The sequence below is a fragment of the Thamnophis elegans genome, chromosome 16 (genome assembly GCF_009769535.1).
Source record: "Thamnophis elegans isolate rThaEle1 chromosome 16, rThaEle1.pri, whole genome shotgun sequence".
Classification (NCBI taxonomy): domain Eukaryota; kingdom Metazoa; phylum Chordata; class Lepidosauria; order Squamata; family Colubridae; genus Thamnophis; species Thamnophis elegans.
In genome coordinates this window covers 27902255-27926680 of record NC_045556.1, presented here as the reverse complement: position 1 = coordinate 27926680, position 24426 = coordinate 27902255, and the positions used below count along the sequence as shown (strand labels likewise).

At 46.3% G+C, this 24426-nt stretch overlaps 3 protein-coding genes across 3 annotated transcripts; all 3 read left to right on the top strand.

Annotated features, from left to right (window-relative positions):
• The first annotated feature begins 8726 nt into the window (after positions 1–8726).
• LOC116519227 (zinc finger protein 239-like) lies at positions 8727–10390 on the top strand. Its single transcript, XM_032233034.1, has one exon. The coding sequence runs from the start codon at positions 9130–9132 to the stop codon at positions 10159–10161; it is 1032 nt and encodes a 343-aa protein (XP_032088925.1). The 5' UTR covers positions 8727–9129; the 3' UTR covers positions 10162–10390.
• Positions 10391–14840: 4450 nt separating this feature from the next.
• LOC116519346 (gastrula zinc finger protein XlCGF57.1-like) lies at positions 14841–19138 on the top strand. Its single transcript, XM_032233189.1, has 3 exons — positions 14841–15078; positions 15222–16741; positions 19084–19138. The coding sequence occupies exons 1-3, from the start codon at positions 15070–15072 to the stop codon at positions 19136–19138; spliced, it is 1584 nt and encodes a 527-aa protein (XP_032089080.1). The 5' UTR covers positions 14841–15069.
• Positions 19139–22202: 3064 nt separating this feature from the next.
• On the top strand, positions 22203–24203 carry LOC116519710 (zinc finger protein 501-like). Its single transcript, XM_032233740.1, has 2 exons — positions 22203–22470; positions 22641–24203. The coding sequence occupies exon 2, from the start codon at positions 22669–22671 to the stop codon at positions 24034–24036; it is 1368 nt and encodes a 455-aa protein (XP_032089631.1). The 5' UTR covers positions 22203–22470; positions 22641–22668; the 3' UTR covers positions 24037–24203.
• The last annotated feature ends 223 nt before the right edge of the window (positions 24204–24426 follow it).

Here is a 24426-nt window from a genome sequence, read left to right as displayed (position 1 = left end):
CTGGGGGAAGCCATTTTCACCCTCCCTAGGCTTCAGGAAAGCCTCCAGAGCCTGGGGAGGGTGAAAAACAGGCTGAAATGGCCAACCAGAAGAACAAACTTCTGGTTGGCCTACTGGGCTGTTTTTTTGCCCTCTCTGGGCTTTTCTGAAGCCTGTGGAGGCCGAAAACGGCCTCCCCCCGCCCCTATGGAAGGCCGAAAATCATAATGTGCGCCAGAGCTGAAGGGGGCCATGCCAGCAAATATGGCTCCGCATGCTACCTATGGCATTAGGTTTACCATCACGGCCCCTTTACCATTCCAGATAAGTTCAGTCTCTTCTTAAAAGCCTCCACAAATAAACTGATGGCTCATAAAGTTTAAACAACAGACTAAACTACCAGGAAGGAACAGACCTCATCCATGCAGGCTAAACTGCCAGTTGTCAGAGTGAAGATGCCCTCCAAGAGGTAAGTTAGTCTTCAGAAGGACTCCTGGAGTCTGGGAAATCATCCCTTTATTTGCAGCCAATTTATCAGAGTTGTATTAAAAGGGTGAAAATACCCATTTGGCACCTTATTAGAGGGAAGCAAGGTGAAAATCGTGAAAGGGTAAAATACACTGATTGCTCATGAAGTTTAAAGAACAGAAGACATTGATTCTAACCAAACGATATGCTGTATGTGATGGGTTTTTTTTTCTTTTTCGTGTTTTTTTCTTTCTTTTTTGTTTTTGTTTCTCCATTGTTGTGTGTATGTGTTGTTTATGTAACAAAAATTTTAAAAAATTATATATATATAAAAAGAAGACATTGATTCTAGATAACACGCCACAGGAAACAAATGTATGGGCTACATTAGTCTTTCTCAGCTGGGTTGGGGTGTTTCTTGAAAGTTGCAGATGGATTCAAAGACGGTCAGAATACTCTGTTGTGCAATTCCTGAAAAAGCAAGTTCTCACATACAGAATAAAGGGTCTTAGTCAAGAAGGAAAACGGAGACAGCCTGTTAAAATGCCATTTTAAATTAGTGATGAAGCCTAAAGGGATCCCACAGTTTAACTTGCTATGAATTAACTTGCTTTCTTAGACTTTGCCTCAGTCTTCAACTTCTCTCTTCTAGGTCTTTTCTCAAGGGGTTTTTCTTGCTAGGGGAGGGGAGATAGAGGGGATGCTGGTTGTATGGGACATCTATGGGCTGATGTTCAAAGTTTTCCAGAGGAACCACTGTACCCAAGGCAGGATATTAATTACAGAGATCAAAGGGGGAAAAAAGAATATATCTAAAATTATTACTATTCCTGGATCCTTGTGTTTGGGAGAGCTTTTGCTCTCTGATGGGGGACTGTGAGAGGTAGTGTAGGGAATCAACCAGAGAGATTTATATAGAAGGAGCATCTCTCTCTTCCCAAATTAAAGGTTGCCCAGAGATGGAGCGTAGGCCAAGCCTTCTCTGAGCCACCAACACAGTCAACCATAATGTTTATAAGTCCCTTGTCAGGGATTTCTGTTCTCTGAAACCAAATCTGCATTGTTAATCTCTCAGCATTCAAAGGAAACCAAGTTGCTTATATGAAACAAAATAAAGCTGCATCAAAAAACTTTTTGGAGGGAAGGGTTGAATCTGGTAATAGGAAACTACCAGGAAGGAAGCAGCTTTGGACACTGCAACACACACATCTGCCTTCCTTGGCTTCTTGCCTACCAGCTATGTTGGGACAGATGTGTTCCAGGCAACACAAAAAAGCCGAGATGCCAGTGGCTTCTTCCAGGAAAAAGAGGCAGAGGGGTGTAGACCAACCCTGCTGAGCAATACATTGAAATACAGCACTATTGAGTGGCTGAATTAAATTTGCGATGGCGATATAGGAATGAATAAAACAATTTTTAAATAATTGGTGATGTACTGCCAATTAAACTATTGAGGCAAGAGAGAATAGCGCAATCACTAAACAAACCATAAGAATAAAGTAATTGGTAAAATGGTCCTTCTCCTGAAGCTGAAACCAATAGTAAAGCTGAACCAATAGTAACCGTGGTTGTTGTTTTTGCAGTTGAGGGGCTGCCTACCTCGCAGGGGTGATTACTGGGGAAACAGTGAAACCATGATTGTCTCCTGCAAAGGGAGAGACACACCTGGGGGGAGAACGTCTCCTGATGGCTCCCCAGGTGTTTTCCCACCAGATGCAACCCCCGGGAAGGGAAGCCCCCACGGCTGCATTTGCATGGCCTGCTCAACTTGGCAGGTGTCAGGTTAGCTTTCCTGGCAGTCAGCCTGTGAACCCAGCCGGAGCTCAGGATGTGCAAAGCCTAAGGTGACCAGATTTTAACATTGGTAAAGCGGGACACCATTGTTGGGGGGGCGGGTGTCTTGATTAAAAATTTGGTCTATATGCCGCCTCCTCCTCCAATGGTGCTGCGGCTGAGGTGAAGCCACCAAAGCTCCCGCTGGCGCCCCCGCCCATGGCAGCGGTGGTGGTGCCTCCCCCTCTGCTCGGAGCACCTGAGCTGCGCACCGCATTACCACTGACGCCGCCTCCTCTGCCATGCTTTTGAAAAGCCATGGGGCCTTTTATTTCTTGCTCCCACCCACTCTGCCACCTTCCTACTTGCTCCCGCGGCCTCCTGGCTCCTCAAAAGCATGGCGGAGGAGGAGGGGGCAGGGGTAAAGCGGTGCCCAGCTCAGGTGCTCCGAGCGGAGGGGGAAGCGGGAGCTTGGCAGCTTCACCTCAGCCTCAGCGTCTGCCAGCAAATGTGGTGGTGCTGTTGGAGGAGGAGGAGGAGGTGGCAGCACTTATTCTAGTGGTGGTGGGGGCTTTGGGGGTTCACTTCAACCGCAGTGCCAGGCGCAAGTGGCTAGGACTGGCCTCCCACAAAGGATTTTCCTGGGCTTGCTTTGCTGAACACAGGGCGACTGACGATAGTTTGAGTGGGTGCGGCCAGCGCAAACTACCGTCAGTTACCCCGTGCTCATCAAAACAATTCCGGGGAGATCCTTTGTGGGAGGCCAGTTCTAGCCACCTGCAAAGGACCTCCCCAGCTTCTGGAGCCTGTGACAGTAGAAATTACTGAACAGCAGTTGCAAACTGCTGCGCGGTGTTTTCTTGCCACGTGCGCGGCTGCGTGAAAAATCGGGACTTTTTAAAAACACCGCAGGATGCGGGACAAATTGTTAAACAGTGGGACTGTTCCGCCAAAAGGGGGACATCTGATCACTATAGCAAAGCCAGGAGTGGGAAGTGTGTTGTGTGAATGGGGTCTCTGGTCCCACTAGGCAATGGCCTAGTTCAGCTCCTTCCCAGTGGACGGCCTGGAGCAAATATGTCTCCCTTGGCTTCCCTACGTCTTCTGCCTGCTGCAAGTATGGCATGGGGGGATACTCTTCCTGCTGCTCCGCCCCCCTGCTTCAAAGGCGGAGCCCCCCCTCCACTGCTTCCACTCATGGGCCTCTGTCTCGCCAAGAGCCAAGGGGCGTGTTTCATGTGAAGCCCCCTTATATGTGAAGAGCTGCCAGGAGTCCTTATGGCCTTTGCAAGCCAGTCTTCCAAATTGCCCCTGGGGAGGAAGGGGACGAGGAGGGGAGGGAAGCTGAGGTGCCTGCAGGAGCCTTCCTGGAAGCCAGTAGAGGCTGAGGGTGAATTTCAAACATAAATGATTATGTTTGAAATTCAAAAATTACTAGTAGCAACAGAAAAAATTGAGAAGAGATTGGAGAACATGGAATACAAAACAGAAATATTTGATGGAAAAATTGAGGATGTTTATCAAATGAAGAAAGTGGAGAACAGAGTTCAGAAAAATGAAGAAAAAAATGAGCAAAGAGGTAAGAAAATTGTGGATACTGCGAACAAATTGAGCGTGGGTGGAAATGGCAAGAGTGGAATATGGGAAGGGGAGATAGATGGACTGGAACTCTACTTCAGATTTCAAAGTATAGAAGGAGAAAAGAGAGAAAAATTAATGGAGTTAAGGAGAGAAATCTTGACAGAAACACCAGGGATAACCAGACAAGCTGATGGAAGGAGCAGATGGAGCATATATATAATGTTTGATAATATGAAATTTTATATAAACTACAAATGGAGATTATGAGAGGAGTTTTAAAAGCTTTGTTATTAAATATAACCATTTTTTATTTAGAACATGTTATAAAGATGCAATGTTATTGGATGATTTTAGGAAGATCTAATGGAATGCCATTATATAATTTAGATTTAGAATATTTCATATAAAAGAATGTAAAAACAATCATAGCCAAATTATGGTTGAGGTTCAATAATGGTTATATATATATATATGTCAGCTGGTTATAAAATTTCTGTGCATCCCTTCCATAGTCATCACAATTCATATCAAATCACATTATATATATATATATATATATATATATATATATATATATATATATATATATATATATATATATATATATATATATATGATTTTTTACAACCCCTGGTAAGCCCCAATTATGGGAGGAAGCTAACTGCTTCCATCATCTGTCCTTCGGCTCGTCACAAGAGTCCATCACGACAGAAACCCCATATTTTTACTGTTGCCTTTGTTATATTTGTGTTTTTTTATTTGTGCTGATAAATAAATAAAGGGAGGCTAGTATAGATCTATTTCAAGCTATTTAGCTCTCATCAGCTAGCCTGTGGCCTAATGGCTAAGATCTCTGCCTAGTATGCCTAGTGTGCAATATAGCCCAGGTTCAAATCCCAGTAAGGGTATGGCTAGCTGATGAGAGCTAAATAGCTTGAAATAGATCTATACTAGTCTCCCTTTATTTATTTATCAGCACAAATAAACACACACACACACACACACAAACACACACACACACACACACACACACATATATATATGTGGGTGTGGGTGTGGGTGTGGGTGGGTGTGTTTTATTTGTGTTGATATATATTTATTTATTTATTCTAGAGTTACAACCCCCGGTATGCCCAAATATGGGAGGAAGATCACTACTTACATTCTCTGTCCTTCGGCTCGTCACAAGAGACCATCCAGACAGAAACCCAAATTTTTTACTGTTGCCTTTGTTGTATTTGTGCTGATAAATAAATAAAGAGAGACTAGTATAGATCTATTTCAAGGAACCCCCTCCAAACTACTACCGGCTCCAACCGCCTCGGACTCACGCTGAGCGCCTTCCCTGCGGATTTAGGAACTGTATTTTTTAGCTGGTTTGTTGGGTGTATGAGTATATGAATGTGTGAGAGAATGTGCCCACTTTTAATTTAATTATTGATGATCTATCACTATTAAGAGCCTTTATCAGGACTTACCTAGTGGCGATACGGGCGGCAAAATGTACGCATTTTTCCGCTCTTATTGCGTCCACGGAATCTCGCCCAGCCGCTCTGTTTAGGGTGACCCACTCCCTCCTGCAAGATGAGGAAGCGGGGGAACCCCTGCAGGGAAGAGGTGAGGAGTTCATTCAGCTTCTGTCGGATAAAATCACTCAGATTCGGACAGACCTGGACTCCGCTTGGGCAGTACCAGCCGAGATGCCGAGGGTAAGTCTTAATCGGATTTTCTGGGATGAGTTTGAATTTGTCACCCCTGAGGAAGTGGACAAGGCCATGGGAGCGATGAGTGCCTCCACCTGTTTATTGGACCCGTGCCCCTCATGGCTGGTTTCGACCAGCAGAGAGGTGACACGAGGGTGGCTCCAGACGATTACTAACTCATCTTTGCAGGAGGGGACTTTCCCGCAACCATTAAAGGAAACAGTGGTAAGACCCCTCCTCAAGAAGCCTTCCCTGGGCCCAGCTATTTTGAAAAACTATCGTCCTGTCTCCAACCTTCCTTTTTGGGGGAAGGTTGTTGAGAAGATGGTGGCGCTTCAACTCCGATGGACCTTGAATGAAACAGATTATCTAGACTCCTTTCATTCCGGTTTCAGGCCTGGGTACAGCACGGAAACCGCTTTGGTCGCCCTAACCGATGATCTCTGGCGGGCCAGGGATAGAGGACATTCCTCTATCCTGGTGCTTCTTGACCTCTCAGCGGCCTTCAATACCATCGACCATGCTATCCTTCTGCGACGCCTAGGGGAGGTGGGAGTGAGAGGCACCGTTTTACGGTGGTTCTCCTCTTACCTCTCTGACAGGTCGCAGTCGATGTTGGTTGGGGGGCAAAGGTCGACCCCTAGGCCCCTCAAATGTGGTGTGCCACAGGGTTCGGTCTTGTCCCCCCTCCTATTTAACATCTACATAAAGCCGCTGGGTGAGATCATGCGACAGCATGGGGTAAAGTACCACCAATACGCGGATGATACTCAACTGTATCTTTCTGCCCCATGTCAGCTCAGTGTAGCGGCAGACGTGATTTGCCGATGCCTGGAGGCTGTTAGGATCTGGATGGGGGTGAACAAACTTGTGCTCAATCCCGATAAGACTGAGTGGCTTTGGATGCTGCCCCCGAAGGACAGCTTAGACAGTCCATCCTTAACCCTGGGGGGTGAAAATTTACTCCCCTCAGAGAGGGTCCGCAATTTGGGGGTCCTCCTGGATTCGCAGCTGAAACTGGAACATCATCTATTGGCTGTGACCAGGGGGGGCTTTGCCCAGGTTTGCCTGGTGCACCAATTGCGGCCCTATTTGGATCGGGAGGCACTTCAAACGGTTACTCACGCCCTTCTCACCTCAAGGCTGGATTATTGCAACGCGCTCTACATGGGGCTACCCTTGAAAAGCGTTCAGAGACTGCAGCTAGTCCAGAATGCAGCCATGCGAGCGATATTGGGTGCACCAAGGTACACCCACGTTACACCTATCCTCCGCAAGCTGCACTGACTACCAATTGGTCTCCGGATGCAATTCAAGGTGTTGGTTATTACCTTTAAAGCCCTACATGGCTTACTGCCACATACCTCCCAGCGGCCAGTAAGATCCCACAGATTGGGTCTCCTTCAGATGCCGTCAGCCAGACAGTGTCTGCTGGCGGGCCCCCGGAGGAGATCCTTCTCTGTGGCTGCTCCGACTCTTTGGAATCAGCTACCCCCAGAGATCCGGACCATACCCACTCTCATGGCCTTCAGGAAAGCTGTAAAAACCTGGTTGTTCCGGCAGGCCTGAGGCTGTTGACCTCATTGTTGAGGTCCAGCCCCGATTAGAATGAATGTACATGGTGTTGTGATTTTAAACTGTCTTTTTTTCTCTCTCTCTTTTTTTTCTCTCTTTTTTGTAAGCCGCCTAGAGTTCTGCAGGATTGGGCGGCATATAAATTTTATAAATTTTATTATATATATATATATATATATATATATATATATATATATGTGTGTGTGTGTGTGTGTGTGTGTGTGTGTGTGTGTGTGTATGTATGTATATATATATATATATATATATATATATATATATATATATATATATATATATATATATATATATATATATATATATGCTGATAAATAAATAAAGGGAGACTAGTATAGATCCATTTCAAGCTATTTAGCTCTCATCAGCTAGCCATACCCTTGCTGGGAATCGAATATATATATACATACATACATACACATTATATATATATTTATTTATTTTATAAATTTATTTTATAAATATTTATTTTATAAATAAATAAATTTATTTATTTAGTGTCACAACCCCTGGTAAGTCCCAATTATGGGAGAAAGCTAATTGCTTCCATCATCTGTCAATCGGCTCATCACAAGAGTCCATCACGATAGAAACCCCATATTTTTACTGTTGCCTTTGTTATATTTGTGTTTTATTTGTGCTGATAAATAAATAAAGGGAGACTACTATAGATCTATTTCAAGCTATTTAGCTCTCATCAGCTAGCCATACCCTCACTAGGATTCGAACCTGTGCTGTATTGCATCTTAGGCAAACGTCTTGTCTTAGCCATTATGCCAGAGGTCTCCTTATCAGCTGAAGCCAGGGAAGAAGGTATATATTTAGTGCAAACAGTAAAAATATTGGGTTTCTGTCGTGATGGACTCTTGTGACGAGCTGATTGACAGATGATGGAAGCAGTTAGCTTCCGCCCATAATTGGGGCTTACCAGGGGTTGTGACATTAAATATATACCTTCTTCCCTGGCTTCAGCTGATAAGGAGGAGGCCTGTGGCATAATGGCTAAGACGTTTGCCTAAGATACAATACAGCACAGGTTCGAATCCCAGTAAGGGTATGGCTAGCTGATGAGAGCTAAATAGCTTGAAATAGGTCTATACTAGTCTCCCTTCATTTATTTATCAGCACAAATAAAACTGTATATATATACATATGTACAAACACGCACTTTTTACAATTTTTAATGGAAGATGCTTTTATATTTTTTTGTTTTTTGTTAGGTCTGTTTGTGTTTATTCAAAAATTAAAAAATGTTTATAAAAATAAGAGGCTGAGGGTCCACATATTAAAGGGGGGGAGTCCTCGAGGGGATTCCCCCATTGCAGATTTGCAAAGGAGCACCCCCCCCCCCGCCTTGCCTAGGGAAAGACCCTGGTGGGGGAGGGGAGAGGCACAAAGTGGGGGGGGAAAGATGCACCCAAAAGATCAAAGGGAGACCTCCGCCTCACCTCCCCGCGACCTCGGCATTGCGCAGGAGCCCTCTGGCTGGTTGAAGGAAGGCGGAAGCCGATTGGTGGCTCTCGTGAGGGAGGCGATTGGCAGGAGGATTTTTTGGGGCGGTCCCTGCAAAGGAACAGGCGGATCTTCTGGAACAAAAAGGGCGTGAAGCCACCACTTCCGGAAAAGAAACGGGCAACGAGGGAGATGCTTGAAACGGCGACTGAGGAGACCGGATGGTGCAGGTTTGGCGCAAGGTATGCTGGGAGTTGCAGTCTCGGAGATTAACTCGGGGAAAGGAGGCCTGGGAGGCCGAGGTCTAGTCCGACGGAGGGGCGGGCGGGGAAGGACCGTGAGAGGCGGAGGCGGAGGCCTCAGCGTCTCCTGCGGGGAAGGGGACGCAGCCCGCCTCTCTCTCTCCCGCACCCCCCTCCAGGAGGACGGAGGAGCCCGGCGGAGGAAGGAAGGAAGCGCCACCTGAGAGCAAGAGGTCCCGGCGTGGTTTCCCGGGAGACGGCGGGGAAAGGCCAGGCGCCTCCGGGGCTGCAGGAGGGATGAGCCCAGGGGCATTCCGAAAAAGGTGGTTGCGTGGAGGGCGATGCGGGGAGTAGGAAACGGGCGGAGACCCCGAGACGGTCCTGGGGGGCGGAGGGTCCTTCGGATGACCCCGGAATCGCCAAAGGAACCAGGAGGAAGGAAATGGAAATGCCCGGAATGTGGAAAAACCTTCAAGAGAAACGACCTTCTTAAAAGGCATCTAAGGATCCACACAGGAGAGAAACCATTTAAATGCACGGAGTGTGCAAAATCCTTTAAGAGTAAAGACCGTCTTCAAAGCCATCTAAGGATCCACATGGGAGAAAAGAAATACCAATGCCCAGAATGTGGAAAAACCTTCAAGACAAATGAACATCTTCAAGGCCACTTAAAAATCCACTCAGGAGAGAAGGAATATCCATGCCCAGAATGTGAGAAATCCTTTAGAACCAAAGACCTTCTTAAAAGCCATCTAAAAATCCATACAGAAGAAAAACCTTATAAATGCTTTGAGTGTGGAAAGAGCTTCCGTCACAAGAGCACCCATGAGAGACATCAAAGGATCCACACAGGAGAAAAACCTTATAAATGCTTTGAGTGTGGAAAGAGCTTCAGTCAGACAAGCACTCTTTATACTCATCTAATAATCCACACAGGAGAAAAACCTCATAAATGTCTGGAGTGTGGAAAGAGCTTTGGTCATAGCAGCAGCCTTTATAAACATCAAATAATCCACACAGGAGAAAAACCTCATAAATGCCTGGAGTGTGGAAAGAGCTTCTGTCAAAGGGTAGGTCTTGAGACCCATCAAAGAATCCACACAGGAGAAAAACCCTACAAATGCCTGGAGTGTGGAATGAGCTTCAGTCAGAAGAGCCATCTTTATCCACATCAAAGGATCCACTCAGGAGAAAAACCTCATAAATGCATTGAGTGTGAAAAGAGCTTCAGTGATAGGAGTACCCTTAATAAACATCAAAGGATCCACTCAGGAGAAAAACCTTATAAATGCCTGGAGTGTGGAAAGAGCTTCAGTCAGAGGAGCCACCTTTATAGACATCAAAGGATCTACTCAGGAGAAAAACACTTATAAATGCCCTGAGTGTGGAAAGAGCTTCAATAGGGGAAGTTCTCTGTATAGACATCAAATGCTTCACACAAGAGAAAAACCATATGGGCCTGGAGTATGGAAAGAGTTTCTAAGAGAGAGGAAGTCTTTATAACCATCAAAAATCCACATGGGAGAAACTTTCTACCTTCCCATAAAGTTCTTCTACCACCTCTCCACATAAAATTGGGATTGATGAAGCAATTCGTAAAATCACTTCCAAGAGATGGAGAATGCTTCAAATACTTGATCACCAAGTTTCCATGCCTGTCGGAGGCAAAATGGGAAGAAGGTGTGTTCGTCAGACCAGACATTAGAAGGATTATAGTTCATCAAGAGTTTGTCAATACCATGACGGATCCTAAAAGGAAGGGTGGATTGCATTTAAAGAAATCGTACAGAAATTTTTAGGCAATAACAAAGATCCTCACTACAAAAAGATCGTCAGAAGAATGCTGAAAGCCTTTCAAGCTTTAGGTTACCTGAGGAGTTTGAAAGTGCATTTCCTCCAGTTCCACCTTGACTACTTTCCTGAAAATTTGGGAGCTGTGAGTGAGGAACAAGGTGAACAATTCCACCAAGACATTAAAGGGATGGAAAGGAGATACCAGGGAAAATGGAGCATTACAATGATGGCAGACTACTGTTGGATGCTTCAAATAGAGATTCCTGATGCTACTTACAAGCGTAAATGCACCAAAAGGAGCCTCACAAGGAAGAAGAATCGAGTTTAGTGTGTGTAGGTGAGCTCATTTCAGTTCAAAAAAGGATTTTCATGAAAATATTTAATAAAACTTTAATTTTATGTCTATTTCTTCATTTTGAGGTATTACCTTATTTAACATAGTTACCTAAATTGTCAGGAACGTCATGTCCCATGGAGGTCATTTTTGGATTTAGCGCACCAAAAAACATAAAAGATTACGTGGAATAACGAAAACAGCTCTCAAAAAAAAAATTGCAGACCTGTGTTACTTGAATTTGAGAGACATTGAAAGGAGCAAAGGGGCTTCTTTGTCCACCTGAAAATGCAGATCATCAAATAATCCCAGCCAAACAAAAACATTTATTAAGGGGGGCGGTGTGTCAAACGTACATAGATTCTGGGTCAGTAAAGAAATGATGAAACGATAAAATACACTGATTGCTCGTGAAGTTTAAAGAACAGAAGACATTGATTCTAGATAACATGCCACATGGAACAAATATATGGGCTACATTAGTTTTTCCCAGCTGGGTTGATGTGATTCTTGAAATTTGCAGATGTATTCAAAGACAGTCAGAATACTCTGTTGTGTATTTCCTGAAGAAGTAAGTTCTCACAGAACAAAGAGCCTTAGTCAAATAGGAAAACAGGGGAGACTGCCTATTAATATGCTATTTTAAATTAGTGATGAAGCCTAAAATGGGAAGCAAAGGGATCACAGTTTGACTTGCTGTGAATCAACTTGCTTTCTTAGGCTTTGCCTCAGTTTTCTCCTCTCTTCTAGGGCTTTACTCAAGGGCTTTTCTTGCTGCGGGAGGGGACATGGGAGAGATGCTAGATAGGACATCTATGGGCTCATGTACAAGAGAGACCGCCTGCTGCCAATTACCTCCCACAGACTCATTAGATCTCACAGGGTTGGCCTCCTCCGGGTGCCATCTACCAGCCAATGCCACCTGGCTATTACCCGGGGGAGGGCCTTCTCTGTGGCAGCTCCGGCCCTCTGGAATGAACTCCCCGCAGGGATTCGGACCCTCACCTCTCTCAAGGCCTTCTGAAAAGCCGTCAAAACCTGGCTTTGCCGGCAGGCCTGGGGGTGATGATTTCCCTCCCCTCTCGACATGTATGGTTGTGCGACTGTTGTCTACTTTTATTAATTGTATTTTGTCTTTTTATGTTCCCCCTTTCCCCCTTGAATTGTTCGCTGCCCTGAGTCCTCCCGGAGAAGGGCGGCATACAAATAATAAAATACAAATACAAATATATCCAGAGGAACCACTATACCCAGGGCAGGATACTAATAATTACAGAAAAAAAAGGAGAAAAAAACCAATTCTTTATATCTAAAATTATTACTATTCCTGGATCCTTGTGTTTGGCAGAGCTTTTGCTCTGTGATGGGGAACTGTGAGAGGTAGTGTAGGGAATCAACCAGAGAGATTTATATAGAAGGAGCATCTCTCTCTTCCCAAATGAAAGGTTGCCCAGAGATGGAGCATAGGCCAAGCCTTTTCTGAGCCACCAACACAGTCAACCATAATGTTTATAAGTCACTTGACAGGGATTTCTGTTCTCTGAAACAAGCCATGCATTGTTAAGCTATCAACATTAATAAGGAAACCAAGTTGCTTATATGAAACAAAATAAAGCTGCATCAAAAAGCTTTTGGGAGGGAAGTGTTGAATCTGTTAATAGGAAACTACCAGGAAGGAAGCAGCTTTGGACACTGCAACACACACATCTGCCTTCCTTGGCTTCTTGCCTACCAGCTGTGTTGGGACAGATGTGTTCCAGGCAAGACAGAAAGGCCGAAATGCCAGTGGCTTCTTCCAGGAAAAGGAGGCAGAGGGGTGCTGAGAGATACATTGAAATACAGCACCACTGAGTGGCTGAATTAAATTAGCGAGGGATATATAGGAATGTACACTGAATACAATTGAACTCACACCCCTGGCACAATTTGCAAGAGTTGCAACCCTTCAAAGAAAACGTGCGATGATGCAAAACAATTTTTAAATAATTGGTGATGTGATACCAGTTAAACTATTAAGGCAAGAGAGAATTGGGCAAACACTAAACAAACAATACGAAAAAGGGAAATAGTAAAATGGTCCTTTTATTGAAGCGACAGAAAAGAAAAACCAATAGTAACCGTGGTTGTTGTTTTGCAGTTGAGGGGCTGCCCTATCTCGCAGGGGTGATTACTGGGGAAACGGAGAAACTATGATGGTCTCCTGCAAAGGAAGAGACACACCTGGGGGGGGGGGGGAGAATGTCCCTTTTGATGGCTCCCCAGGTGTTTTCCCAACAGATGCAATCCCTGGAAACGGAGGCCCCCATGGCGGCATTTGCATGGCCTGCTCTGCTTGGCTGGTGTCAGGTTAACTTTCCTTGCAGTCAGCCTGTGAATCCAGTTAGGGCTCAGGATGTGCAAAGCCAGGAGTGGGAAGCGTGTTGTGTGAATGGGGTCTCTGGTCCCACCGACTCCTTTCAGGCAATGGCCTAGTTCACCTCCTTCCCAGTGGACGTCCTGGAGCAAATATGTCTCCCTTGGCTTCCTTCCTTCTGCCTGCTGCAAGGATGGCATGGAGGGTTACTCTCCCTGCTGCTCTCCCTCTCCCCTGCTTCAAAGACAGAGCCCCCCCCTCCACTGCTTCCACTCGTGGGCCTCTGTTTCGCCAAGAGCCAAGGGGCGTTTCGTGTGAACCCCCCATAGATGTGAAGAGGTGCCAGGAGTCCTTATGGCCTTTGCAAGCCAGTCTTCCCAATTGCTTCCGTACTTCTGGCCTCAGTCAAGGCTCATGGCCTGAAAACAAGGGCAGAGAATGATGAAGGAGAAGCTGTTGGCCCCCATCCCCCAAACTGGCCACCCCTCTAGCCCTCAGGCTTCAGCTTCTCGGACCCCAGAATTGAATACCTTATTTCAAGTGTGGAGCATGGATGCATGTACACAAGGACACGCTTTAGTAAAAGCAGAAACTAACATAGAAGCCATTGAAGACTCTGCCAGCTCCTCCAAACACAGCATATTCCTACTTGTCTGGGAATATCCTGAATATCTATAGAGATTCTCCATCATCCACGTCATGGTTGCCCCAAAGGTGATTTTTCAAGAGGCAGCTGGACTTTCTGGTTTTCCTTTGAAGGTGTTTCGCTTGTCATCCAAGAAGCTTCTTTGGTACGAAAGAACGGAGGAAGCTTCTTGGATGAGAAGTGAAACATCTTCAAAGAAAAGCAAAGAAAGTCCAGTTGCCTCTTGAAAAAGCACCTTTGGGATAAGATCTCTTGCTTGAGAAGGGGGTTGGACTAGAAGACCTCCAAGGCCCCTTCCAGCTCGCTTGTTCTTACTGGGTTAGCTGACAGGGGAACTTCCTCCACAGGTCTAAAAACGCCTTCCAGACCTCACTGGGCTCCAGCCTCAGATCGCCTCAGGTATTTCCTGCAAAAACAAGAACATTAAAATGAAGTCAAACCTTAAAAGTTGCCATTGGGGAGATTGTTGACATCTAAGGTTAAAGACTTATGGAGGGGCTCCATCAGGCTCGCCTCCCAGCCGAGGAGGAGCTGCAGTGCAAGAGAGCAGAAGGACCAGGAGCCCCTCCAGCCTTTGGGGCGATGCATCAACCAGGAAAAGCCCCTCAAGGTGGTGGGGGCCCTCCAGCCCCGGGCCCCTCTTCCTGGGGAGGGAGGGGGAGCGTGGGGGGGGGAGCTGGGGTAGGGGCTGCAAGCGTCCTTCATGGAGGACAGAGGGTCCACATATTAAGGGGGGGGATCTGCCCCCCCGGCATATTTGCAAAGGGGGCTTTGGGGGTTCAGGAGCTGCCGGGAGGACCCTCCCCCCGAATTCCCCACCCGCCGTGCCTAAGGAGAGACCCCGGGTGGGGGCGGGGAGGGGGACAAAGGGGGGGGGCAAAAGAGGCACCTCCAAGATCAAAGGGAGACCTCCGCCTCACCTCCGGACGGAAGGAAAGCAATCTTCGGCACTGCGCAGGCGCCCTCTGGTTTGAAGTTAGGCGGAAGCCGATTGGTCGCTCTGGAGAGGCCAGCGATTGGCAGGATGACTCTTAGGAGCGGTGTCTCCAAAGGAACAGGCGGAACCTCTGGAGAAAAAAGGGCGTGAAGCCTCCACTTCCGGAAAAGAAACGGGCAAGGAGAGAGCTGCCTGAAACGGCGACAGAGGAGCACGGATGATGCAGGTTTGACGCAGGGGATGCTGGGCGATGCAGTCTGGGATGGTCTCGTTCGCGTCCGAAGGTTGCGGAGGCTTCGGCCTGGGCCTCTCCTGACGGGACGCGGGCGGTACTGTGACCCGCCTCTCTCTCTCTCTCCCCTCCTGCAGGAGGACGGAGGACACCAGCGGGGAATGGAAGGAAGCGCCGCCCGGGAGGAGAAGGAGGAGAGCGGTACCCCCGGAGCAGCTATGCCCTGTCTTGGCGCGGCTTCCCCCGGAGACGGCGGAGAAAGGCCGGGAGGCTCCGGGGCTGCAGGAGGGATTATTAGCCCAGAAGGACTTTGGGAAACGCGGCTGCCTGGAGGGCGATGCGGGGAGGAGGAAACGGGCGGACACCCCGAGACGGTCCTGGAGGGCGGGGCGTCCTTCGGAAGACCCCGGAATCCCCAAAGAATCCATGAGGAAGGAAGGAAATATCAGTGCCCGGAATGCGAGAAATTCTTCAAGAGCAAAGAGCATCTTCAGAGCCATCTAAAGGTCCATTCAGGAGAAAAACCTCATAAGTGCCCGAAGTGTGGAAAGAGCTTCGTTTGGAGGAGTATCTTTTATATACATCAAAAGATCCACAGAGGGGAGAAACCATTTAAATGCCTCGAGTGTGAAAAGAGCTTTTGTTGGAGGGGCAACCTTTATAAACATCAAAGGATCCATTGGGGAGAGAAACGGAAGAAATGCCTGGAGAGCGGAGGGTCCTTCGGAAGACTCCAGAATCCCCGAAGGATCCAGAAGGGAGGAAGGAAATATCAGTGCCCAGAATGCAAAAAATCCTTCAAGAGAAACAACCATCTTGAAAACCCTCTAAAAATCGACTCATTTATTAACCTACATAAATGCTTTGAGTGTGGAAAGAGCTTCAATTGGAGAGCAGAACTTATGCAACATGCAAGAATCCACACTGGGGAGAAACCATTTAAATGCCTGGAGTGTGGAAAGAGCTTCAGTCAGTTGGGAAACCTTTATCGACATCAAAGGATCCACACAGGAGAAAAACCTCATGAATGCCTGGAATGTGGAAAGAGCTTCATTCAGAGGAGCAGCCTTTATACACATCAGAGGATCCACACAGGAGAAAAACCTCATAAATGCCTGGAGTGTGGAAAGAGCTTCAGTCAGAGGAGCAGCCTTTATACACATCAGAGGATCCACACAGGAGAAAAACTTCATAAATGCCTGGAGTGTGGAAAGAGCTTCACTCAGAGAGGAGAGCTTACGCAACATGCAAGAATCCACACGGGAGAGAAACCATTTAATTGCCCAGAGTGTGGAAAGAGCTTCAGTCAGTTGGGAAACCTTTATATACATCAAAGGATCCACACAGGAGAAAAACCTCATACATGTCTGGAGTGTGGAAAGAGCTTCGGTAATTTGGGAAACCTTTATAGACATCAAAGGATTCATTGGGGAGAGAAAGGGAAGAAATGCCTGGAGGGCGGAGGGTCCTTCATAAGACCATGGAAGCCCCAAAGGATCCAGGAGGGAGGAAGGAAATATCAGTGTCTGGAATGTGAAAAATACTTCAAGACAAAATACCATCTTCAAAGGCATCTATGGGTCCATTCAGGAGAAAAACCTCATAATTGCCTGGAGTGTGGAAAGAGCTTCAGTCAGAGGAGCAGCCTTTATAGACATCAAATGATCCACACAGGAGAAAAACCTCATAAATGCCTGGTGTGTGGAAAGAGCTTCAGTCTGAGGATCAGCCTTTATAGACATCAAAGGAGCCACACAGGAGAAAAACCTCATAAATGCCTAGAGTGTGGAAAGAGCTTCAGTCACAGGAGCAACCTTTATACACATCAAAGAATCCACACAGGAGAAAAACCTCATAAATGCCTGGAATGTGGAAAGTGCTTCAGTCGGAAGGACAGCCTTTATATACATCAAAGGATCCACACAAGAGAGAAACCTCATAAAATCCTGGAGTGTGGAAAGAGTTTCTAGGAGAGCGGAAGTCATTATAAACATCAAAGAATCCACATGGGAGAATAACCAGATACAGTCAGTCCCCAACTTACAGCAGTTCATTTAGTAACTGTTCAAAGTTATAATGGCTCTGAAGAGAGTGGCTTATGGCTGTTTTTCATACTGACATCACTTGATCAAAATTCAGACGCTTGTAAACTGACTCCTTTTTGTGACGGTTGCAGTGTTCGGAGGGCATGTCACCTTTTGTGATCTTCCAGCAAGCAAAGACAATGGGAAAACCATATTCACTTAACGCTGTTACAGTTGGAGTGATTTACAAAACTGGCAAGAAAGGTCATAAAATCTACTTCAATGTTTCACTTAGCAGGAAAAATTTGCAGCTGAATTGTTGTAAATTGAGGGCTGCCTGAAAATGCTTGGATTGCGGCAAGCGATTCACTTCAGAGCAATCCCTTAATTCACATCAAAGAATCCAGAGGAGAAAAACCATATAAACCCCTTGAGTGAAGAGCGCTTCTTTCAATATCAAAGGATTCACACTAAAAAAAGCTATAAACTTGATTGAGTGTGGAAAGACCTTCCGTCATGATACATGTCTGAGTAATTGAGAGTAGAGGAGAGGAGAGTTCTTTATTGGCCAAGTGTGATTGGACACACAAGGAATCTGTCTTCGGTGCATAATTGTACATAAAAGCTATGTGATAATCATGATCATTGTAATAAAACTACAAATGAAATTAAATATTTTATTTCATGAAGTGTAATTAGACATGCAAGTAATATGTCTCCAATGCAGAAGCTCTGGGTGTACATGCACAGCAACACAATAAAAACAACAATTGGAAGGGATCTTGGAGGTTTTGTGTTCTAATCTTTTGCCCTATACCAGTGATGGTTAACTGTTTTTAAACGTTGACACCTGTGCATGCACGCACAACCTCCATGCAGGGAGGGATTTTTGCCCTCAACAGTCTCTGAATGCTTTCCTGAATCCTGGGGAGGGGGTTGGGGGAAGCCATTTTCACCTTTCCTAGGCCTCAGGAAAGCCTCCAGAACCTGGGGAGGGTGAAAAACAGGCCGAAATGGCCAACCGGAAGACTTTGAGAGAAACAAAGGGGCTTCTTTGTCCACCTGAAAATGAAGATCATCAAGTAATCCAAACAAAGCAAAAACATTTATTGGGGAAGGGGTGTCAAATGGTATATAGATTCACAGTCAGGAAAGAAATGAAACGATAAAATACACTGATTGCTCGTGAAGTTTAAAGAGCAGAAGACATTGATTCTAGACAAGATTCCAGCATGGACGTACAGGCAGCGGAGGCAGAGCCTCACCACTGTCATCATGAAAAGAAAAAAAATGTAAAAGGAAAAAGGCTGAGGTAGTTGCTGCCAGAGTCACAGTGGATGACTCTGCTTAGTGCTTAACTGTTTAAAAAAGCCTCTTTAAAAAGTGCCCTCTATAGGAGGAGGAGGGAGAACTACGTGCCTCATTTAGTCTATCTTTATGATCACTCGAGCAGAGTTAAGCAAGGGTTAAAAGCCAAAAAATTCCTTATGTAGATGAGGCATATGGTTCTCTCGCCCCCTCCTGTAGAGAGCACTTTTTAAAGAGGCTTTTTTAAACAGTTAAGCAGAGTCATCCATTGGAGACTGGCAGCAGCTAACCCAGCCTGACCTCAGCAGTTCTTACCTTTTTCCTTTTATATTTTTATCACAGCAGACGAGCAGAGTTTAAATCCTCTGTGAAACAGCTGAAAAAGGTATGTGGGTCAGAGGGAGGAGGAGGAATTCAAAATTATTGTAATTTGTAATTAATTGTATTATTGTAAGTAATTTGTGTGTGTGTTTTACCCACCTCTGCTGGTGTGAGGGCTGGCACTTTTTTTTTGTTCCGACAACCCAAAACTGTTAAAGCGAGGAGGCTGACCATTCAGCAGGCATGTTTATAATCATTTTCCGTTTCCTATCTAAGGGGAACCACTTTAAGTGCGGGGTGTCTTCATTAATATAATCTGCCCCTTTCTCCTAATGTTGTTTTGTAGGAGAAGGGAGAAAGATGGGTTCTCCCTTGGTGTGGTATATTGGACACAGCGGTAGGGCTTCGGCGGGGCTTTCGGAAAGCCCCACCAAAGCGCCAGTGCTGTGTCCGACATAGGGCAGTTTTTGCCCCCTTGCCTCACCAGCCATAAACCTCACTGCACGTCACTGGATTCCACAAGGGACAAAAGTATGGGCTACATTAGTCTTTCTCAGCAGGTTGGGGTGTTTCTTGAAAGTTGCAGATGTATTCAAAGAAATTCAGAATACTCTGTTGTGTAGTTCCTAAAAAAGCAAGTTCTCTGATACAGAATAAAGAATCTTAGTCAAGAAGGAAAACAGACTGCCTGTTAAAATGCCATTTTAAATTAGTGATGAAGCCTAAAATGGGAGGCAAAGGATCACAAATAGTTTAACTTCCTGTGAATCAAATTGCTTTCTTAGGCTTTACCTCAGTTTTCTCCTCTCTTCTAGGCATTTTCTCAAGGGGTTTTTCTTGCTAGGGGAGGGGAGATGGTGGTTGCTGGTTGTATACGACATCTATGGGCTGATGTTCAAAGTTTTCCAGAGGAACCACTGTACCCAAGGCAGTATATTAATAATTACAGAGAACAAAGGAGAAAAAAACAATTCTTTATATCTAAAATTATTACTATTCCTGGATCCTTGTGTTTGGGAGAGCTTTTGCTCTCTGACGGGGGACTGTGAGAGGTAGTGTAGGGAATCAACCAGAGAGATTTATATAGGAGGAGCATCTCTCACTTCCCAAATGAAAGGTTGCCCAGAGATGGAGCGTATGTTTATAACTTACTTGACAGGGATTTCTGTTCTCTGAAACAAACAATGCATTGTTAAGCTATCAGCATTAATAAGGAAACCAAGTTGTTTATATGAAACAAAATAAAGCTACATGAAAAAGCTTTTTGGAGGGAAGGGTTGCATATGGGCACTAAGAAGATACCAGGAAGGAAGCAGCTTTGGACACTGCAACCCACACATCTGCCTTCCTTGGCTTTTTGCCTACCAGATGTGTTGGGACAGATGTGTTCCAGGCAAGACAGAAAGGCCGAAATGCCAGTGGCTTCTTCCAGGAAAAGGAGGCAGAGGGGTGCTGAGAGATACATTGAAATACAGCACCACTGAGTGGCTGAATTAAATTAGCGAGGGATATATAGGAATGTACACTGAATACAATTGAACTCACATCCTTAGCACAATTTGCAAGAGTTGCAGCTGTTCAAAGAAAATATGTGATGATGCAAAACAATTTTTAAATAATTGGTGATGTGATGCCAGTTAAACTATTGAGGCAAGAGAGAATAGGAAAAACACTGAACAAACCATAAGAATAAAGAAAATAGTAAAATGGTCCTTCTACAGAGCAAATGTAAAGCTGAATAGTAACCATTGTTATTGTTTTTGCAGTTGTGGGGCTGCCCTACCTCGCAAGGGTGATTACTGGGGAAACAATGAAACCATGAGGGTCTCCTGCAAAGGAAGAGATATACCTGGGGGGAGAAGGGCGCTTTTGATAGCTCTCCAGGTGTTTTTCCACCAGATGCGTCCCCCGGAAAGGAAGCCCTCATGGCTGCATTTGCATGGCCTGTTCAGCTTGGCTGATATCAGGTTATCTTTCCTTGCAATCAGCCTGTGAACCCAGCCGGGGCTCAGGATGTGCAAAGCCAGGAGTGGGAAACGTGTTGTGTGAATGGGGTCTCTGGTCACACCAAGTCCTTTCAGGCAATGGCCTAGTTCACCTCCTTTCCAGTGGACGTCCTGGAGCAAATATGTCTCCCTTGGCTTCCCTATTTCTGCTGGCTGCAAGGATGGCATGGAGGGCTACCCTCCCTGCTGCTTCCCCTCCCTCCTGCTTCAAAGACGGAGCCCCCCCCCTCTACTGCTTCCACTCGTGGGCCTCTGTCTCGCCAAGAGCCACAGCGCGTTTCATGTTAAGCCCCCTTTAACGTGAACAGCTGCCAGGAGTCCTTATGGCCTTTGCAAGCCAGTCTTCCCAATTGCTTCCGTACTTTTGGCCTCAGTCAAGGCTCATGGCCTGAAAACAAGGGCAGAGAATGATGAAGGAGAAGCTGTTGGCCCCCATCCCCCAAACTGGCCACCCCTCTAGCCCTCAGGCTTCAGCTTCTCAGACCTTATTAAATACCTTATTTCAAGTGTGGAGCATGGATAAATGTATGACATTTACACAAGGACACACTTTAATAAAAGCAGAAAATAACATAGAAGCCAATGAAGACTCTGCCAACTCCTCCAAACACAGCATATTCCTACTTGCCTGGGAATATCCTGAATGTCTATGGAGACATTCCTATGCCTATGGCAGGCAGCTGGACTTTCTGGTTTTCCTTTGAAGGTGTTTCGCTTGTCATCCAAGAAGCTTCTTTGGTACGAAAGAACGGAGGAAGCTTCTTGGATGAGAAGTGAAACATCTTCAAAGAAAAGCAAATAAAGTCCAGTTGCCTCTTGAAAAAGCACCTTTGGGATAAGATCTCTTGCTTGAGAAGGGGGTTGGACTAGAAGACCTCCAAGGCCCCTTCCAGCTCACATGTTCTTATTGGGTTAGCTGACAGGGGAACTTCCTCCACAGGTCTAAAAACGCCTTCCGGACCTCACTGGGCTCCAGCCTCAGATCGCCTCAGGTATTTCCTGCAAAAACAAGAACATTAAAATGAAGTCAAACCTTAAAAGTTGCCATTGGGGAGATTGTTGACATCTAAGGTTAAAGACTTATGGAGGGGCTCCATCAGGATCGCCTCCCAGCCGAGGAGGAGCTGCAGTGCAAGAGAGCAGAAGGACCAGGAGCCCCTCCAGCCTTTGGGGCGATGCATCAACCAGGAAAAGCCCCTCAAGGTGGTGGGGGCCCTCCAGCCCTGGGCCCCTCTTGCTGGGGAGGGAGGGGGCGCGTGGGGGGGAGCTGGGGGAGGGGCTTCCTGGAGGCCAGAAGAGGCTGAGTGTCCACATATTAAGGGGGGGTCCTGGAGGGGATTCTGCCCCTGTAGATTTGGAAAGGGGACTTTGGGGGCTCAGGAGCTGCAGGGAGGACCCTCCCCAATTGCCCCCCGGGTGGGGGAGGGGGACAAAGGGTGGGGCAAAAGAGGCACCTCCAAGATCAAAGGGAGACCTCGGCCTCATCTCCGCACTGAAGGAAAGCAACCTTCGGCACTGCGCAGGCGGCCTCTGGCTTGTTGTAGGAAGGCAGAAGCCGATTGGTCGCTCTTGGAGGACGGCGATTGGCAGGAGGACTGTTTGGGCGGTTTCTCCAAAGGAAAAGGCGGTACTTCTCGAGAAAAGGGCGTGAAGCCTCCACTTCCGGGAACGGAACGGGCAACGAGGGAGCTGCCTGGATCGACGAAAGAGGTGGCCGGAAGATACAGGTTTGGCGCAGGGGATGCTGGGAGTTGCAGTCTGGGAGGGTCTCTCCCGGTGAAAGGAGTCACACAGGGGGGCGGGCGGGGAAGGACTGTGAGAGGCGGAGGCGGAGGCCTGGGCCCTCCTGCGGGGAAGGGGATGCAGCCGTTACCCGCCTCTCTCTCTCCCCCTGCAGGAGGACGGAGGATCCCGGCGGGGGAAGGATGGAAGCGCCGCCTGAGAGGAGGAGGAGAGCGGGCAGCCCCGAGCGATGGAAAGGCCGGGATGTGCCGGGGGGCTCCGGGGATGCAGGAGAGATGAGCCCACGGGGACCCCGGGAAAGGGCGCTGCCTGGAGGGCGATGCAAGGAGGAGGAAACGTGCGGAGACCCCGAGACGGTCCTGGAGGACGGAGGAAGATCCCAGAATCCCCAAAGCATCCAGGAGGGAGGAAAGAAATACAGATGTGAAAAATCCTTCAAAAACAATGGGCATCTTCAGAGCCATCTAAGGATCCACTCATTAGGAAATCCATTTAAATGCCTCAAGTGTGGAAAGAGTTTCAGTGAATTGGGAACCCTTTATAGACATGAAAAGATCCACTTGGTAGAGAAAACAAATAAATGCCCGGTATGTGAAAAATCCTTCAAAACAAATGGAAATCTTCAAAGGCATCTAAGAATCCACTCAGTTGGAAACCCATATAAATGCTTTCAGTGTGGAAAGAACTTCAGTCGGACAAGAGATCTTACACAACACCAAAGAATCCACACAGGAGAGAAACCTTACAAGTGCCTGGAGTGTGAAAAGAGCTTCTGTCACAGCAGCAGCCTTTATAAACATAAAAGACTCCATTTACAAATCCCTTACCAATGCAGGGAATGTGAAAAATATTTCAGAACAATTCAAATCCTTGAAAAACATCAAAGAATCCACTCGGAAAAGAAACTGAATAAATGCCTGGAGGGCGGAGGGTCTGGGAGATCCGAGAGTCCTCAAAGGATCAAAGAGGGAGAAAGGAAATATCAATGCCCAGAATGTGGAAAAACCTTCAAAAGAAATGGACATCTTCAAGACCATTTAAAAATTCACTCAGGAGAAAAGGAATATGAGTGCCCAGAATGTGAAAAATCCTTCAGAACAAAAGACCTTCTTAAAAGCCATCTAAAAATCCATACAGAAGAAAAATCTTATAAATGCTTTGAGTGTGGAAAGAGCTTCCGGCACAAGAGCACCCATGACAGACATCAAAGAATACACACAGGAGAAAAACCTTATAAATGCTTTGAGTGTGGAAAGAGCTTCAGTCAGACAAGCACCCTTTATACACATCTAATAATCCACACAGGAGAAAAACCTCATAAATGCCTGGAGTGTGGAAAGAGCTTTGGTGATCGCAAAAGCCTTAATAGACATAAAAGGATCCACACAGGAGAAAAACCATATCAATGCCTGGAGTGTGGAAAGAACTTCAGTCATAGGAGCAGCCTTTATAGACATCTAAAAGAAACTGAAGAAATGCGTGGAGGGCGGAGGGTCCTTCGGAAGACCCGGGAATCATTAAATGGTCCAGGACAGAGAAAAGAAATATGAATGCCCAGAATGTGAAAAATCCTTCCAAAGAGTGTGGAAAGACCTTCAGTCTTTTGGGAAACCTTCACAAACATCAAAGGATCTACTCAGGAGCAAAACCGTATAAATGCCCTGAGTGTGAAAAGAGCTTCAAAAGGAGAAGTTCTCTGTATAGACATCAAATGCTTCACATAAGAGAAAAACCATATCAGGGCCTCGAGTGTGGAAAGAGTTTCTAGGAGAGATGTCTTTATAACCACAAAAGAATCCACGTGGGAGAATAACCAGATACAGTCAGTCCCCAACTTACAGCAGTTCATTTAGTGACTGTTCAAAGTTACAATGGCTCTGAAGAGAGTGGCTTATGGCTGTTTTTCACACTGACATCACTTGATGAAAATTCAGATGCTT

What these genes read in the sequence shown, in the direction of transcription:
- LOC116519227 (XM_032233034.1), top strand. Translation starts at nt 9,130, where the DNA reads ATGCGGGGAGTAGGAAACGGGCGGAGACCCCGAGACGGTCCTGGGGGG.
- LOC116519346 (XM_032233189.1), top strand. An exon ending in AGGAGCAGCCTTTATAGACA is followed by an intron (nt 16,742 to 19,083) that starts TCAAATGATCCA and finishes GTTGTTTTGTAG; the next exon opens with GAGAAGGGAGAAAGATGGGT.
- LOC116519710 (XM_032233740.1), top strand. Translation starts at nt 22,669, where the DNA reads ATGGAAGCGCCGCCTGAGAGGAGGAGGAGAGCGGGCAGCCCCGAGCGA.